This window comes from Polypterus senegalus, chromosome 1 (genome assembly GCF_016835505.1).
Source record: "Polypterus senegalus isolate Bchr_013 chromosome 1, ASM1683550v1, whole genome shotgun sequence".
Classification (NCBI taxonomy): Eukaryota; Metazoa; Chordata; class Cladistia; order Polypteriformes; family Polypteridae; genus Polypterus; species Polypterus senegalus.
Window position 1 is genome coordinate 160,674,388 of NC_053154.1, and position 16,208 is coordinate 160,690,595.

General features: G+C 37.5%; 1 protein-coding gene across 3 annotated transcripts in view; it reads left to right on the forward strand.

The window, feature by feature from the left end:
• fndc3ba (fibronectin type III domain containing 3Ba) overlaps nt 1-16,208 on the forward strand; it is a 528,549-nt gene that overhangs the window by 409,990 nt on the left and 102,351 nt on the right. For all 3 annotated transcript variants that reach the window (XM_039761474.1, XM_039761483.1, XM_039761492.1), the window contains one exon: nt 9,222-9,360. In XM_039761474.1, the coding sequence (XP_039617408.1) occupies nt 9,222-9,360 (139 nt within the window). The remainder of the gene's footprint in view (nt 1-9,221; nt 9,361-16,208) is intronic.

The window sequence follows — 16,208 nt, forward strand, 5'->3', positions numbered from 1 at the left end:
GAAAGTCTACACCAATCACATCTTGATTATTTTGTTTCAAATCCATTGTGGTGGTGTAAAATTGTGTCACTGTCCAAATACTTATGAACCTGACTGTATTGTAGTTGTATGAAAGAATACACTCATGTATGAAAAAGAGGCAAAATAGGCCTTTAATCAACAGTGCGTCACTGGAAATGAATGTGGTACAAGATCTATTTTATTTAAACAGAGCAGGAAATTTATACTCGGTCTCCACTTTATGAAAGCACGATTCAGCATTTCCATATCCTGGTAGAAAAAAAACAAAATTTGGCTGTGTACCATGCTGCAAAGAATGGGCAGATCAGGATAGTGCGATTATCTTGGGCACAGTGTTTACAGGGTACAGACAACTTTAGTATTTAACATTATAATGAAATATGTAGGTATTAGTAGAAATATTCTGTGTTATCCCTCCATTTGCCAATAAAGCAGAGAGAGATCAGGCAGTATTATAGCATAAAGCTTATGCACAGATAGCAGAGAGAAGTCATAACTAGTTGGTGGGAAATTTCAAGTTTATGCATCAGAGAGAGAAAACTGACTTAACACAGGGGAGGAAATCACGAGAAATAGAACAGAAAAGGCAATGGTGGCTACTATAGAAATTCCCTGCCAGGTAATTTAATTTTACTCTCAATAGTAGATACATTATTTTAAAAATGTTGAAAAATCCTTTAGGGGGAAAAAAGTTTACAAAGTTTTGCTGACAGGAAAGTCAGTGTTACCGAGTAATCTTTAGACACTGGTCTTGACATCTACAAAGAAACATTCCCACATAAATTAATATTTACAAATAGTAATAAAGTTTATATTATTCTGTTATTATGATACTCCAAAGGAAAAGTTACATTATTAAGAAGTAAGACTTGATGGATTAAACATGGTTTTCCATCCAAGCCTCATGATTAATTAGATCAGAAAGGCTGACAGATTTAAAACAGGTCTAAGCAATGTTCTTGGCAGTGCTATCCTTTTATTCTGGCTTCTCTTACTCTTCCGATTTGTATTTTTGTTAACTGATGGACTGATAAATATACAAGGGATATATCAGCCTAACCGTGTAGATTTTAATTATTCAAGTTTACAAGTGAAAGGGCATGAGAATGTGAGACCTGCTTTAAAGGGAAATGCACCCATTTTGATTAAGGGCAACATTATTGGACTCACCATTGCCATTTGATATCCCAAACAATTTTTATATCTGTTGGTTGTACAGAGCAGTAAGCTTCAGCTGCACTGCCTCTTGGTGTACCCCACTCCACAGAAATCCATTCAACATCAGAATCAATCTTTCATACTTTATAAATCTTCCCACCCCACTGCCTTCTGTGCCTGCCATTGTCTTTGTAAAGCACAGTTTATCTTGTAAGCCATTTCAGTTTAGTTACATGTTCTTTGACATCTTGTAATGCACGCTGAGCTATATTGTTTGTATGAACATGTGCTATATAAATAAATGTTGTTGTTCATATTCTGTTGTTTTACATTTTATAGTCAAACTAGTCACATAGATAGGTAATAGAATAAATAAAAAATATTTGCTATTTCTTTTATACATGTACCTTCAGCGTCTTTCCTCGGTATCTGCATGTGCCTGAACGTCTATTCACTGGTGCGCCATCTCTCAAGTGAATTCCCATGAAGCCTGCTTCACACACTCTCATTATTTTCGAGGCATGTTTCTCCCTTCCTGTCCAGTTTTATACTTACCGTCTTTGAAGACAAATCTCTCAGCATGCCTCATGCCTCATGCATCTCACACTCGTACTTCCTTTTTCATTGCATCACCAAAGCCAAACTTACCAATCAGATTGTTTGGGAGGACTGAACACACAGACCTTAGTGTTTTATTATATAGTAGATAATGAGAGGTCAGTGCGCAACGTTCAGTGTAAGCAGGTCGCCTGCAGTGAACAAACATTTCAGTTACATTCTGCACATTATATCATGTGTTGAAGGCCAGTAGTAATGGACACTGTATGTGTCGCTCTTTCCTGGTAGTATAAAAAATGGCTAAGATACAATACTCTTTGTTTTGATCTTTTTGGATATGAAACACTGATGTAGATTTGAATCCAAGAATCTAATCTAAAGAACATAAAGACATTTTGAGACATCAGCAGGGTTTCTGTTACTTTGAGCGCATATGTCAAAGCAAGGGCACAGTTTTAGTGAAATCTAGCTTGGGTACGTATCTAAGTTGACTTTGTGATGATGATATTCCCCTTCTAAGCTAAACCATAGTAAATAAACTGTTACACAGTGTTTCTTTGGGGTATTTTGTATAGAGGTACCTAGCTGCTTCTTTATGTTTACTTAATTTCCCATATTAAAGTTGACAGCATTTGGGATTTTTAGTGACTACGTTTGTCATAGCCCACTGTATCCACACCTTCTTGTTTTCCATTGACAAGATTGGAATTGAACTCCAGATGCTGCACTCCTGCCTGCCTGTTATAATGCATAGAGCTTTACATTATGTTATGTCCTTTTCTGCATCACTGTTACACTGTTAGTTTCCTGTCTTACTGTGCACCAAAATAATTTCTACTGCCCATTCTCCCTCAGGATTACACACACTCTAATTTTCTTTGGGTGGATGCCTCAATTTCTGGTTGAACAGGCCTCATTGTTGTTCAACTGGAAAGTTTGAATTTGATTTACTGGTCCATGACTATGGCACATTACAACTTTTAGACTTGTTCTCCATTGTATAAAGGAAATGCTGATCAACACAGCTATCTTTGTGTACACTGGAAACATTTTTACAGCACTGTCACTGTTTTTTAGTTAATTTAATATAATCATCTTGGGTGTGCATTATGTTAAGTAATGACTAAAGATTTACTGTTTTTCTTTGGAATAACACAGTAGTGATGCTTGATCATCAATTGACAAGTAACACTCTTACTTATTTTGTAAACATTTACAAATCATGCCCTTCTTTTCTCCTACGGATATTTTTCTGTATATTTCAGATAGTCACACTCCTCATGTTCTTACGGTATGACTGCACCCAAAGTGGGAGCAGATTTGTGATTTACTGTTGCTTCCTTTACATGGTGATCTACAGTAGGCTGATCACTTTCCATGACTCGACTGTTTTAAATTTTTTGATTGATTACAGCACCACACACAACACTGTTTTTTTATTATTGAATGTGATGTGGCTGAAGCTCATCTCAGTTGCAAGAGGGTTTTGTTTTTGTATATTAGCAAACAACCTATGTTAAAGAAAGATCATGGTTGGGGGAGGTCCTTTGAACTGTAAAATTACAAATCTAAAAGATAGATAGATAGATAGATACTTACTTACTTACTTACTTAATTAATCCCAAGGGGAAATTCACATAATCCAGCAGCAGCATACTGATAAAAAAACAATATTAAAGAGTGATAAAAATGCAGGTATATCAGATAATAACTTTGTATAATGTTAAAGTTTACTCCCCCGGGTGGAATTGAAGAGTCTCATAGAGTGGGGGAGGAACGATCTCCTCAGTCTGTCAGTGGAGCAGGACAGTGACAGCAATCTGTCACTGAAGCTGCTCCTCTGTCTGTAGAAGATACTGTTCAGTGAATGCAGTGGATTCTCCATGATTGACAGTACAGTGGAACCTCGTTTCATGACCATAATTCATTACAAAACTCTGGTCGTAAACTGATTTGGTCATGAACCAAAGTAATTTCCCCCATAGAATTGTATGTAAATACAATTAATCCGTTCCAGACCGTACAAACTGTATGTATATTAATTATACCACAGAACGCACAGCGTAATAGTAAACTAAATGTAAAAACACTGAATAACACTGAGAAAACTTTGCACAACAGAGAAAACTAACACTGCAAGAGTTTGTGCTGTAGCACTATGAACCGCTCGCTAAAAACACTTTTTTTTTAATGAGTTTTAAGCACAGGGGGAAAAAATTTACATTTAAAAAATCTGTAATTTAATAAACCACCAAGAAAAGTCTTCATTAAATACAACGAGGTTAAAACAATGCTCAGATCTGTCTACTTAAAAAACAAGCCTTATGCATCCAGCCGTCTCTCTCTCGCGCTTGCACGTGTGTGTGTGTCTCTCTCGCATTGTGTGTCTCTCTCGCGCACGTCTGTGTGTGTGTTTGTGTCTCTCACGCGCGCATCTGTGTTTGTGTGTCTTTCTCGCGCATGTCTGTGTGTGTCTCTCTCGCACACGTCTGTGTGTGTGTATCTCTCTCACATGCGCGTGTCTGTGTGTCTGTCTCTCTCTCCCGTGCACGCGTGTGTGTGTCTCTCTCTCGCTGCACAGTGAATGCACAGGGAGAGACTGAACATGTACTGAAATCATCGGCGCACAAAAACTGAAAGGGAAATTGGCTTGTTCTTATACCGAGTCTGTGGTCATGAACAGATGCAAAAGTTTGGCGAACTTTTTGGTCGTAAACCGATTTATATGTGTTCTGAGACGTTCGTGAACTGAGGTTCCACTGTATACATTAGATTGTATTTAATACGTTTCTTAACATGAATCAGTCTGACCATTTTCTATTCAGGTTATCCTGTTCAGAGTTGCTGTGCAGGTCTTTATTGTGGGAGCACTGGTACAAATTAGGAACCATCCCAGTTCAGGATGTTAATCCAATGAAGGCCTCACAAGGCCAAGTTGACCTGGATTGAAATTCTTTGGGATTTGTGTTTGGGTTATGTAGGTTTTTACTAAACTGTATGTATACAATGGAGGCATTACATATTTATCATATGAATCATAAAATTACCTTAAATGATGATTGTGGTATTTTTGAAGTAATTATTTCTTTACTGTCATGGCATACATTATTTTGCCCTGAAGTTTGTGAAGCATTATCTTGAGATATAGAGTATATTAGAAAGTGGGTGTCCTATTTAATGTTATCCAATCAAACAAGATGAAGAGTTGAGGCACCAAAGTGGTAAACCCTGCTTAATAGGCACACCAAATAAACAATACAAAACAAAATGGCAATGGGGGACTTCATAAGTCTGTCAATTCCTCACAAAAGTTTGGCTACTTGAAAGTGTTGGCGTTAAGTTAAGAACCCGCAGCTTTAAGAAGACATCATTTGAGTGTTGCTGTTCTTGTGTAGAGGCTGAGGATTAAGAGGCAGAAGCTTCATGAGAGAAGAGGAAGTGACGCTATAATTCTTCTGTCTCACTCTCTGTTCTGAAGGCATAAGTGAAGAGGGAGTGAGTGACAGCGTCCACCCGTCTGAAAGCGAGTTACTATACACTTCATTTCAGAGCCTTGAAGATGCCCCCTATTCACCTTTGTACAGTACCTTATAATTTCCACAAAAAAGTAGTTTATTTCAATTTTGCTAAAGATATCAATTTGCCACTCAACAACACCCTTTCTTCCTAAATTAGCTGTCTTCATAAATGCTGCCATTGCAGTTGTACTTTGATGGCAATTTAAGCATTCAAGCTGTGCCTGTTTATCCAGTGAAATTTTAACTAGGCATTTAGACAAACCATCTTTTATTTTATACTTTTAACATGTCAGCCAATGAACATGAGAAAATGTTTAGCCTCATTGCTGAACTTTATGGGTAACAGGCAGAACACCCTAATGAGAATTTTTAAAGATGAGAGGCAAAAAAAAAGACAGAATTGGAATTACAGACAAAAAAGGAAAAGTTACAGAGTGAGAAATAGGAAATGTGGTGACATTAGAAAATATAAAATAATGCCTACCAAGAACAGATTCTTTTGCTAAAGAGAAGGGGGACTTACTGCTATTACTTCTGGAAAATTTCAAAGTATCTGTCAAATGAGGCTGCCATTTGTGTATCTGATGAGGACGATTTTCCAGCCCTCATCATTTATGGTGATTTTGAGATGTTTTTCCATTTCATAAAATGAAACTGGGAGAATTAATCACATCCAGATGACAGCCCAGACAGACAACTTTCATTAGAGTAAGTTTAATTATTGATTTTGTTAGAAGCAGTGACTTAGGTGCATTGCTTAGAGCTAATGCCGTACCACTAAATGAAAATTATAGATTCTAAAATAGATATTCAGCTTGTTCATTTAATTTTCTTGTCCCAGGTATGCACTTTTTGAACCGTTTTAGCTCAAAGGCAGTGTTCTGTAAGACAACTGCAGACTTGTTTTATTGTGTTATGCTATTCTAGCTTCCATAATACTGGAAGTGTTTACACAAAAACTCTCATCCACACTAGTTGTGGTAAGCAGACAAGTGAACACATAATGTTCCCCTGAAGAAAAATATTGTACTTGCAATTTTGTTTTGTTGCCATACACATACCTCTTAAATGTACATGGCACTTGTATAGCTTTTATTTTTGGTTTTTACTTTCCTTCTGCTACTACAGTAACCCCCATTAAAAGCCTCTTTACTCAAGTGTACAAATAAATGTATGTCACAATAGTGAAAAATAGCTTGGACTTCAAAAAGATTTAACTTATCCTTTAGCCTAATTTTATTTGCATCGTTTATTGTAGGATTTCTCCCCTCTCATCCTTTCTTGTGTGTATGGCCAGAATAGAAGATGAATGGTTAGCCAAATAGGAGTACATGAGGCTTAATCCCAGAAGAAAAGCAAGTCACGCGCCGAGCTAAGGGGAGTCAGAACTGGCTTTCGCAGGCACACAGACCAAATGTGATATACAGTAGTGATAGAATAAAGTTGTGAAATATTAAAGAAAAAATGACCAGGAGACTTTTGGAATTGGAAGACATAAAGAACCAACAATATGTTGCTGGTTGAAGAAAGAGCTTAAAAGAGCTTTTCTGCAGTAACATCCATCTAGTTCACGGTGGCAGATAACCGGAGCCTATCCCAGCAACTTTAAATTCATAGCAAAAACCAGCCTTGGACTGGACACACTCAAACAAATAAACGGTTTAGAAGTGGCAGGTCTCTTAATATGCATGTAAGTAAAGAATATATAAAAACATTTGATGAGAAAAGTCTGTTTAGCTCAGCCAAGCCAGTAAACATTTTGTTATATGAGAGTAAAGCCAGAGCATCCGAATGAGTAGCTGATGCAGACATTGTACAAACTCTTCACAGTAACCAGGACACAAGCTCACAACCTGAGCGTCATATTTATTTATGTATTTTAAAATACTTCTATTCGTATTTAAAATGGTGTATTTTTAAGCTGGTAGTGAAATGTTTGTAGTAATCAGTGTTACCTGTGGTAATAGGATACATTTAAAAATATTTGTTATCTCTTGCCCTACATGTACCTTTAGCGCTCCGCCTACACCTCTTCTCAGTATCTTATGTGTCTCAGCCTGTCTTGTTCACATTCCCATTAAGCCTGCTTGTTAAATTCTGTCATTTCCAGGCACCCTGCTCACCTCCTGTCTGGATTTTGACTTCCAAAAATGGTAGATAAGCTCCCAATACTCACTGTGAGAACATCATTCGTATTCTTGCTAATACATCTCGTCTTTGAAGGCGATTTATAAATACATTAGTATACGTAATGTTGCCATCCATCCATCCATCCTCTTCCGCTTATCCGAGATCGGGTCGCAGGGGCACCAGCTTGAGCAGAGATACCCAGACTTCCCTTTCCCTGGCCACTTCTTCTAGCTCTTCCGGGGAAATCCCGAGGTGTTCCCAGGCCAGCCGAGAGACATAGTCCCTCCAGCGTGTCCTTGGTCTTCCCCGGTGCCTCCTCCCGGTTGGACATGCCCGGAACACCTCACCAGGGAGGCGTCCAGGAGGCATCCTGATAAGATGCCCAAGCCATGTCATCTGACTCCTCTCGATGCGGAGGAGCAGTGTCTCTATTCTGAGCCCCTCCCAGATGACTAAGCTTCTCACCCTATCTTTAAGGGAAAGCCCATAATGTCGTCCGGAATGTTATTTAGTGTGTTGACATTGAACATTTAAGTGTCAGCATTTTAACTCCTTTGTTGTAAAACTTAAAAAAAAAAAAGGGTCACACCCCTAACGTATTGTGTACTGATTCTACAAAACCAAATTAACTAGTCAGAGGGTCACACACAGACAGTAGTGCTTTATTATATATTAGGTATCATGACATGCAAGTTTAACCTGGAGAAATAATGAGTTCAGCAGCCAGCAAGACCACACCTGCCCCTAATAGTAAATGACCCAAAAGTATAATTAAATATGTATAAATATTGCATGGTTCATTCATTTCACTTTCTTTTTAGCCTTTAAATTTCCGTTTTTTTCTGAAAATGATGTCGCTACCTTCTCTCTGAGGTTGTAACTTATATTGTCTTCTAAAACAGACCAAATCCTTAGAGCAGCACTTTTCTCTACACATACACAGCTATGATATGCCACTGTAAATACTATTATAAAGGACATGGATTTCAGTATTGAAGATCAATGGACAAAATAAGGCTGCAAAAAATGTTGGGAAACATGAAATTGAAAAAGATTGTGTTTAAGGATGGTTGTTTTTAAATTATGCATTCACGTTATTAGCATGTTTTTTTTTTGTCTATAAAGATGCAGCACTGATTTTAGACCATCAAAGCAGACCCATACAGCAGTCTGAGTCTACAGCCAGTTTTTATTCAACGTCACTGTGATCATTAGTGAAAAACATCTGCATGCTGTATCATTTGAATTGCAAAGTGGACAGGTCTGCAGATGACATCGTTTTTAAAGGCCAGATGGTACAAGTCCTCAGTGAGAAGAGTAATCTGTTCTGTAGCCTGTTTTATTGTGCAGTTTCAAATCTGATGCTGCCACTTGTTTTGCGTGCCCCTGTTTATGTAACAGTCCATTTGCATGTGGCTCTGGGTAATTAATCTCACTTTACTCTGTTCATTATTGTAATTTTTTAAAAGTTTGTGACCAATTAAATGTAAACTTTTTTTCTGTATTAAAAATGCGATTTTCCAATTCCCACAAGGTCAAAGTAAATGATCCTGGCACATGTCTCAGCTGTAGAAACCAGTTACGTAAGCTGCTGATGTTTGTTGAATTGGCAAGGAGATCTCCTGGGTTACAGTTGTTTCAGAAGGCCTCTTCACCACTGATTATGCTTAATTTTGATTGTAGCTCATATTAAAGTCTATTGGAGTCAAACACCTCAGAGGTGATAAGCAACCTGAAAAAAAAAATGTAATTGATTTTGTTAATGTCTTAAGCATAATTGCCTTTAGCACGGTTTTCACACACTTTCAGTTGCCCAACTTTTTTCTGTCTTTGCAGACTCAACGTTATATACAACTCCGTAAAGGTGTCTTGTTCAGAGCCAGTAAACTTTTCAACTCACAGCTGCATCCCTGAGTGTCCTTTCCCACCCAAGCTGTCTCATAGGACCAAAAGTTCCCTTACTTTACAGTGGAAGGTAAGTGTTCATTTAGAGGAAGACTCTCTTGCATTGCACTGTTCTTTTCTGGCAAAATACTAAAAAGAAAAAAAGAAAAACTAAACTTAAAAGCCACACGCACTTTTGGCAGTTAAAAAAACATAATTTCAAAATATTTATTAAAATAATTTACATAAAGCAAAAAATAATTGAAAGTCTTAGCTGTACATGAAGCTGTGAAATCAATCTTTTTCAAACTTCCTAACTCATGTAAATCAATAGATTCTGATTCTTTTGAACTGCTCATCTACTGCCATATTCATGTTTATTTTTGGAGATTCTTTATAGTTTGTGTTGCTGTAATATAACATATATATTGAATGTTTTAAAACCTCACTCTATGTCACACATTTGAATTTTGCATCTGTTTGTTTTGGAATAATTCATGTTATAAAGAAATCTGTGAATAGTATTATGGATTCGTAAGTTGACTGAGAAAAGGATGGCCCCTTCAAATGCACTGGAATTGCATTTATGCCCCATTGTTTGCATTTAAAATATCAATTGGAGGAAATTGTAGCCTAGCAGCCTAGCTATTTAGAGTGTAGGACCAAAGATCCCTGTGTTAATTTTGCACATTACTTTATTAGTCTTACTACGATTTAAGATTTGATATTATTCGATGAATGTGGAGCATTCAGTAACAGAAGTGTTTCAACCTTTCATTATGAGAAAGAAATATCATACAAAACATAGCGAAGAATGACAGTGTTATATCTGCAACAAGTAATGGGGTGTCAAATGAGGCATACACTCTGCACATAAAGAATAAGAATCGCTTGAACTATGGAGGTCCTGAGTATGCTGTGCATCGTTCCTTATCATCAAGAAGTGAGAAAACTGAATAAGATATTCAAGCCACTGCAGATTTTATCATTGAAATGATTTCAGCTGGCAAGTAGGTGTGAAACAAAGACATTGTCTTAAGAAGAAAATAAATAGACTGAATAATCAAGGGCTGCTATGATGCATTTTCATTTAGTGGGCGCTTATATTTATAGACTTCAAGCCTGATTCTGGGCACAGTTGTGCTGTACCTTATCTTGTCAATGTAAGTTGCATTGTTTGCTTTGTAAAGGACCCTGTGATCATTTGATGTATGAGTGCTGTGGACACTCACTGTTACCCCTTAAACCCAACAGATAGACATGCAGGACACAGGGTCAAAGCACCAAGAAAATATTTTTTAATTATTTTCTTCCTTTCTAGTGCCTCCAAAGCACCACAGCCACAATAAACACACAGCTCAGCAATAAACACAATATTCTCTCTCCTCTACACCTCCCTGCAAGCGTTGTCCACCTCTTCCTGACTCAGGCTCAGCATGCTGGGTTCCCATCAGTCCTTTAAATAGTCTTTGACCCAGAAGTGCTTCTGTCTTTCCAACCACATGACTGGCTGGCATTTCCGGGTCTAATAAAGAACTGGGATTTTCTTCAGCCCGGAAGTACCTCGGGGCCTATAAGGAAAGAATGTGTCACCAGGTCCTTGGACAGCTCCTCCTGGTGGCACCCACGGCAGGGCCGTGTGTCAGAACTCCATGTCCCATAGTGCCCTGTGGGAATCCAGGGTACCACTGCAGTCCAGAGGAGCTGCCGTCTAGCGTCTTGTGGAAGGCAGTGTCCTAGAAAAGCTGCCTTCTTCCGTCCTTCCATCTTAGGGGCATCCCGGCCGGGTTGAGCTGCCAGCCATCTCTTACAGTGCATAACATAAAGATCAAATAATCGATTTTGATGAATGAATATCCATTTACATCATGGGTTCTCTTACATGCATACATACTGTATATATCTCAATATGTTGGTTACAACTGTAGAAAATAGTTTGACCAATAGAGGGTGCTTCGAAGCCAAAGGGCATGACTCTGTGTTATTTCTTTGAGCTCAGGTATTCTGCCATGTTTATGTATTAATAGAACAGTTGTGTTTCCGTTGGTCTTCTTGGACCCTTTTCTAATGTGCTTTGTTTTTCACATAGGAACACCTGTAAATAGAACACATTTAAAATCAATGGGGCAAAAAAGGAGGTTGTGATGCTGAAGTTTATCTTGTTATATGAAAACAGAATGGCATGCAAAACTACATCAAAAAGACTTACGCCACATAAAGTCAATAAATGATTTACATGTGTTGAAATGTTATCAATTATTGCTGTTGATGTTTGTGGAGAGATACACAGGCTGGCATAGCTAATCAGCATTACTCAGAAATATTATCATTCTCATGTAACATAGGTTTCTGGTTAAATACTCTATTAACATTACCTACTTTATGATTACTTCATCCTTTTCTGAAATATTCCAGTTTCTGTTTCTGTGAGTAATTCCAGTTTTTGAGAGTAGTTGTATTCACCGGTTTCAGATTACTTCAGCTTAATGCAGTGCATTTCATGCATTTCAGTCATGCCAAGTTGTTACATAGCAGCAAAGGAAAACTCATTTCATCCTTCACCAGTGCGCCAGGTAATAAATAATAGGCTGAGTAACTCTGGAAAGGAGGTGAGCAGGGCGCCACATTAAATGTGCAGTAAGCTATCCCAACCCACACCCTTGTGCATAACATTTTCCATATAGGTTTGTGTGCTTAAAAGCTGACCACATTTAAACTTGAGTGAGCGTGTGTTGGAGCTGCTAGTTCACAGTGCAAAACATGGTCTCATCTGGCTTTAAAGTCATGAGCAGGTTGGTAACATGGAGTTGGCAGATAAAGCTGTCACTGCTTGGACACTTCATCAAGTTGTATTTTGGGCCCCCTGTCTGTGTAGAGTCAGAAATGTAACTGATAGTAACCTACCTATCAGACAGTAAGATTTGCAACATAACATTGGTGCTTCAGAGAGTAATTACAGCCTAATGCTTTATGTTATGAAAGTAATATAAATACACTTTATTTTACAGCCAGCCAGATGTCATATATTAATAGTCATCCATTATGTCTGAAATGTGACTTATCTGTATTGGAAAAAGAAACAACAGACAGGGGAAAGTAGGTGGCCAACACTTTAGTTGTATGGCTCCCTAAAAATATTGCCTTAAGAAAAATGTATAGAAAAGCATGATTAGAAGGGAAAATATTACATTTACATGTGCCACATTGCTATTTAAAAGTTCATCTTATTTTGAAATTAATCCCAGCATTTTAGCCATTTTATATACTGCATAATTCTTGCTGTTTAAAAACATCAGTTAAAACCATATTTGATATAATCACATTTTCATTAGTGGCATAAAGATGAGATAACTCCAGTTCAGTTACATGTTGGGACTATTTAATTTCTTTTCAATTAATATATTTTTGATTTGTGAACTAAAGAGAGAGTAACACAAAGCAAAAGAACTTAGTAGATTAAAGCATGATTTGCTAATACTAATTTACAACTCTGAAAACTGGTGGCATCTTATAGGTTGCTAGCAATGCTTAGTTAGGTTTATTTAAATGTAATGCTCATTAATTAATTCTAGACTGCAAAGTGAAATCTCTACACAGCATACACTTGTTTTTAGAAAAAGCACAGTTAAGACGATCATTCCTGCAGGTCATAGAGGGCAACAAGTACATTTTACCTCAGTTATCCTTTGACAGTGTATAGCATCCATCACAGGTGTAACAACAGGTACATTTATTAAATAATAATACTAATATCATTATATTATTAATAATGAGGATTCATTTTCAATCGGTGCCTCCTTAAATAGTGAATTTCATGGTAAATTGAAAGTCAAGTCAAGATGGGGAGCATGCACTGGTACACTGTGTTGGCGCACCCACTACACGACGAAACAACTCAGGATTCTGGTCGGCACCCAGGGCAGACACGCAGTCCAGTCCCACCCTCCAGAAATGACCGTCTATCTGCCGCAGCCTGGTGTTACATGGGCAACCTCTTGGCCTGGTCCAGCCACTCAGGTCCCCAACAATGAGGATCTTACAAGCTGGATCTCCCTCAGGGAATCCATGAGCAACTGCTCATTCGAAACAAAGTCAAATCGACAGTACCCAAGGATTATCCAGAGAGGCACAGTACCAAAGGAGTCCAGTCTTCATCTCAGGTCACTGGATAGCATCCATGTCTCACAACCATATAGCAAGACAGGAATCATCAGGACTCTAAACACTTAGGCCTTCGTCCTTTTGCATAGATAACTCAATTAATATGGAAGGGCATATGAGTATAAATACAGTACATCCCAAAACTAATGGACCTTATGGACCTGGTAAATGGGAAGCATAGATGTTTGAAAAAAATTAACCTTTTTTTTTTCTTTTTTTTATCTTTTTGCCTACTAATTGTCAGCTCAGCACTAAGACATAGTACATGAGAGTCTCAGATAATAATTATTTTTATACTGTAATAAAAATAGCAGATAGAAGTTGAATACAAAGACCATACCACATGCACATCAGAAGAGATCATCCACCAGAAGCTAAGCATGTTCAGGCCCATCCAGTGCTTGAATAGGAGACCATCTAGGAAAAGCCTTGTAAGAGGTGTTAGTGAGGCCAGCAGGGCACACTTACCAGGAATGTGGATCCCAATGCCCCAGTGCAGTGATGGGGATACTGCACAGTAGAAATGGTGCCATCCTGTGGATGAAAAGTAAAACCGAAGTCCTGGCTCTCTGTGGTCATAAAAGATCGATGGGCATCCTTCATAAAGAGCAGTGTGTAACCCGATGTCCAGGCTAAATTGCCCTCCATGGCCTAGTCCAGGGGTTGGCAATGTCAGTCCTGGAGAGCCGCTGTGGCTGCAGGTTTTTGTTCCAGCCGAATTTCTTAATGAGAAAAAAATTATTGCTGATGAAACACTTATTGCGTAAGTGACATTTTGATGCTTCCTTTTAGTGGTCTCGCTTGTTAAGGTTCCCCACCCTTGATTGCTTATTTCAATCTTAAACAGCTGCATTCATTATTTTAATGGCTCCTTATTAGCAATAAAATGTAAACGACAAAGCAGCCAGCAGTTCTCCATCCAGTTTGTTTTCATTTACATCTGTGTGTGTTCATCAGGCACTGTTTGATTTAATAAAACATGTAATAGAAAATGTGACAGACTGAAAATTATCTGTTTTAGGCTTCAAATCATTTGGATGATATCCTTGGAGTGTAAAAAATCAATGATATAAGAACCTTACATTGCAGACTAACAAGCCATAAAATTAAATAAGGCGTGAGACTGGCAAGGATTGGTTTCTAATTAAGCAATTGGCTTGGAATGAAAACCCGTAGCCACTGCAGCTCTCCAGGACCGACATTGCCTACCCATGGCCTAGTCATTCTGGGCTCCTAATCATCCCGTGTCTCTAACTTGGCTATCTCTCTCCCAGCTAATGTGCGGTGAGCATACGCCACCACATCATCCACATGGATGCTGCACATTAGTGCTGGTCGAAGTGGCTCTCTACTGACTTTATAAAGCACTTTGAGTACTGAGAAAAGTGCTATATAAATGTAAAGAATTATTATTAGTATACATTAGGATCATGTATATCTTGATGGATGACAGGTAGAGCTTTAATAGGTTTTCTCAAAATAACCTCAAACAAGTAATGCACATTTAGTAAATTGTTTGTAGGATCTATAACTTTGTTATTTCAAAACACAGAGTACACATTAAAGGATCTTTTCACAACACGCATTGCATATAGTGACTGGCAAAGTGGCAAAGGTAAATCTAGACATTAAACGGAGGTTCCATTACTTCAGTACTTTCAGAGGCCTATATACAGCCATTGTACCTTGTAGTAAGTGTAAAGTTTCATCAATAAGCTCCCATTTTAATTTTAAAAGACTACGGAAAGCCTAGATGCATCTATCCATTTTTCCATTTCTTGAACAAGGTTAATCAATTAAGTTAATGTAAAAAGGGAAGAAAAAATGAAAAGACATGAAAGTAACAAAAACAGAGTTTGCGTGAAAGGTAAACAAATATTGCCTTTGTGCTGCAAAACTAATCAATACTCATTACAGTAATTGATATGCAGCTCTTTGGATCTTGATTAATGTTAAATTGTAAATTTTGCTGTAACGCTGCTGTCTTCGAGAGGACGCTTTACAAAGCATATCCAACTTTTTCGATCTCCTTCATAAAATGCAAGATTTGTAGCCAACTTCAGATCTGGAGATTTTGTGCCTCATTGCCAATTTATTGATGAGAAAATAGTCCTAGCTCCCTTTTAAAACCAAAGTAAACGTTAAATGAAAACTGCTTCAATCGATATACCCGAATAACACATTTCTCACAGGAAACACTTTGGTCAAGTCCCATTTATATTGTAGTGGGCTTCAAGCCAATATAGCATTCTCTCAGATGCTCCCAAAGAAGCCATTTGAAGACTTTAGCATGTAACCATTGACTCTTGAGTTTTACTGACCTTGACTTACTTTATTATTCTTTCTTAGAAATGCGCAGATTCGAGTGAGTCTAAAATTAGTCAAATGATATGTAAATAAAAGCAGAAAACATTCATATGATGAAAGTATTCTGGAAAAAACATTGAATAAAAATCAAACATTCATTGCAATAAAATAAATAGGGCTAATATGATTAATGAAATTTGTAGGTTTTCATATCATTTCATAAATAATACAAAATTTATTTTGTTTAATTAGTGAAAACTGATGTTTTTATTCTTTTATTCAGGACTCTGTTCACAGTATAATAGTAAAAACATATTGTGGTGTCTAATGATGCATGCAGTCAACTGATTTCACACTGGATATCTTGATGTAGTGAGCAAGCTGGGACACTGAATTCAGGAATCAGCTATTTACATTAAAAATAAAGAAATTCAATTAAAAGATGTACATTGGCGATATCAGTTAAAGTTT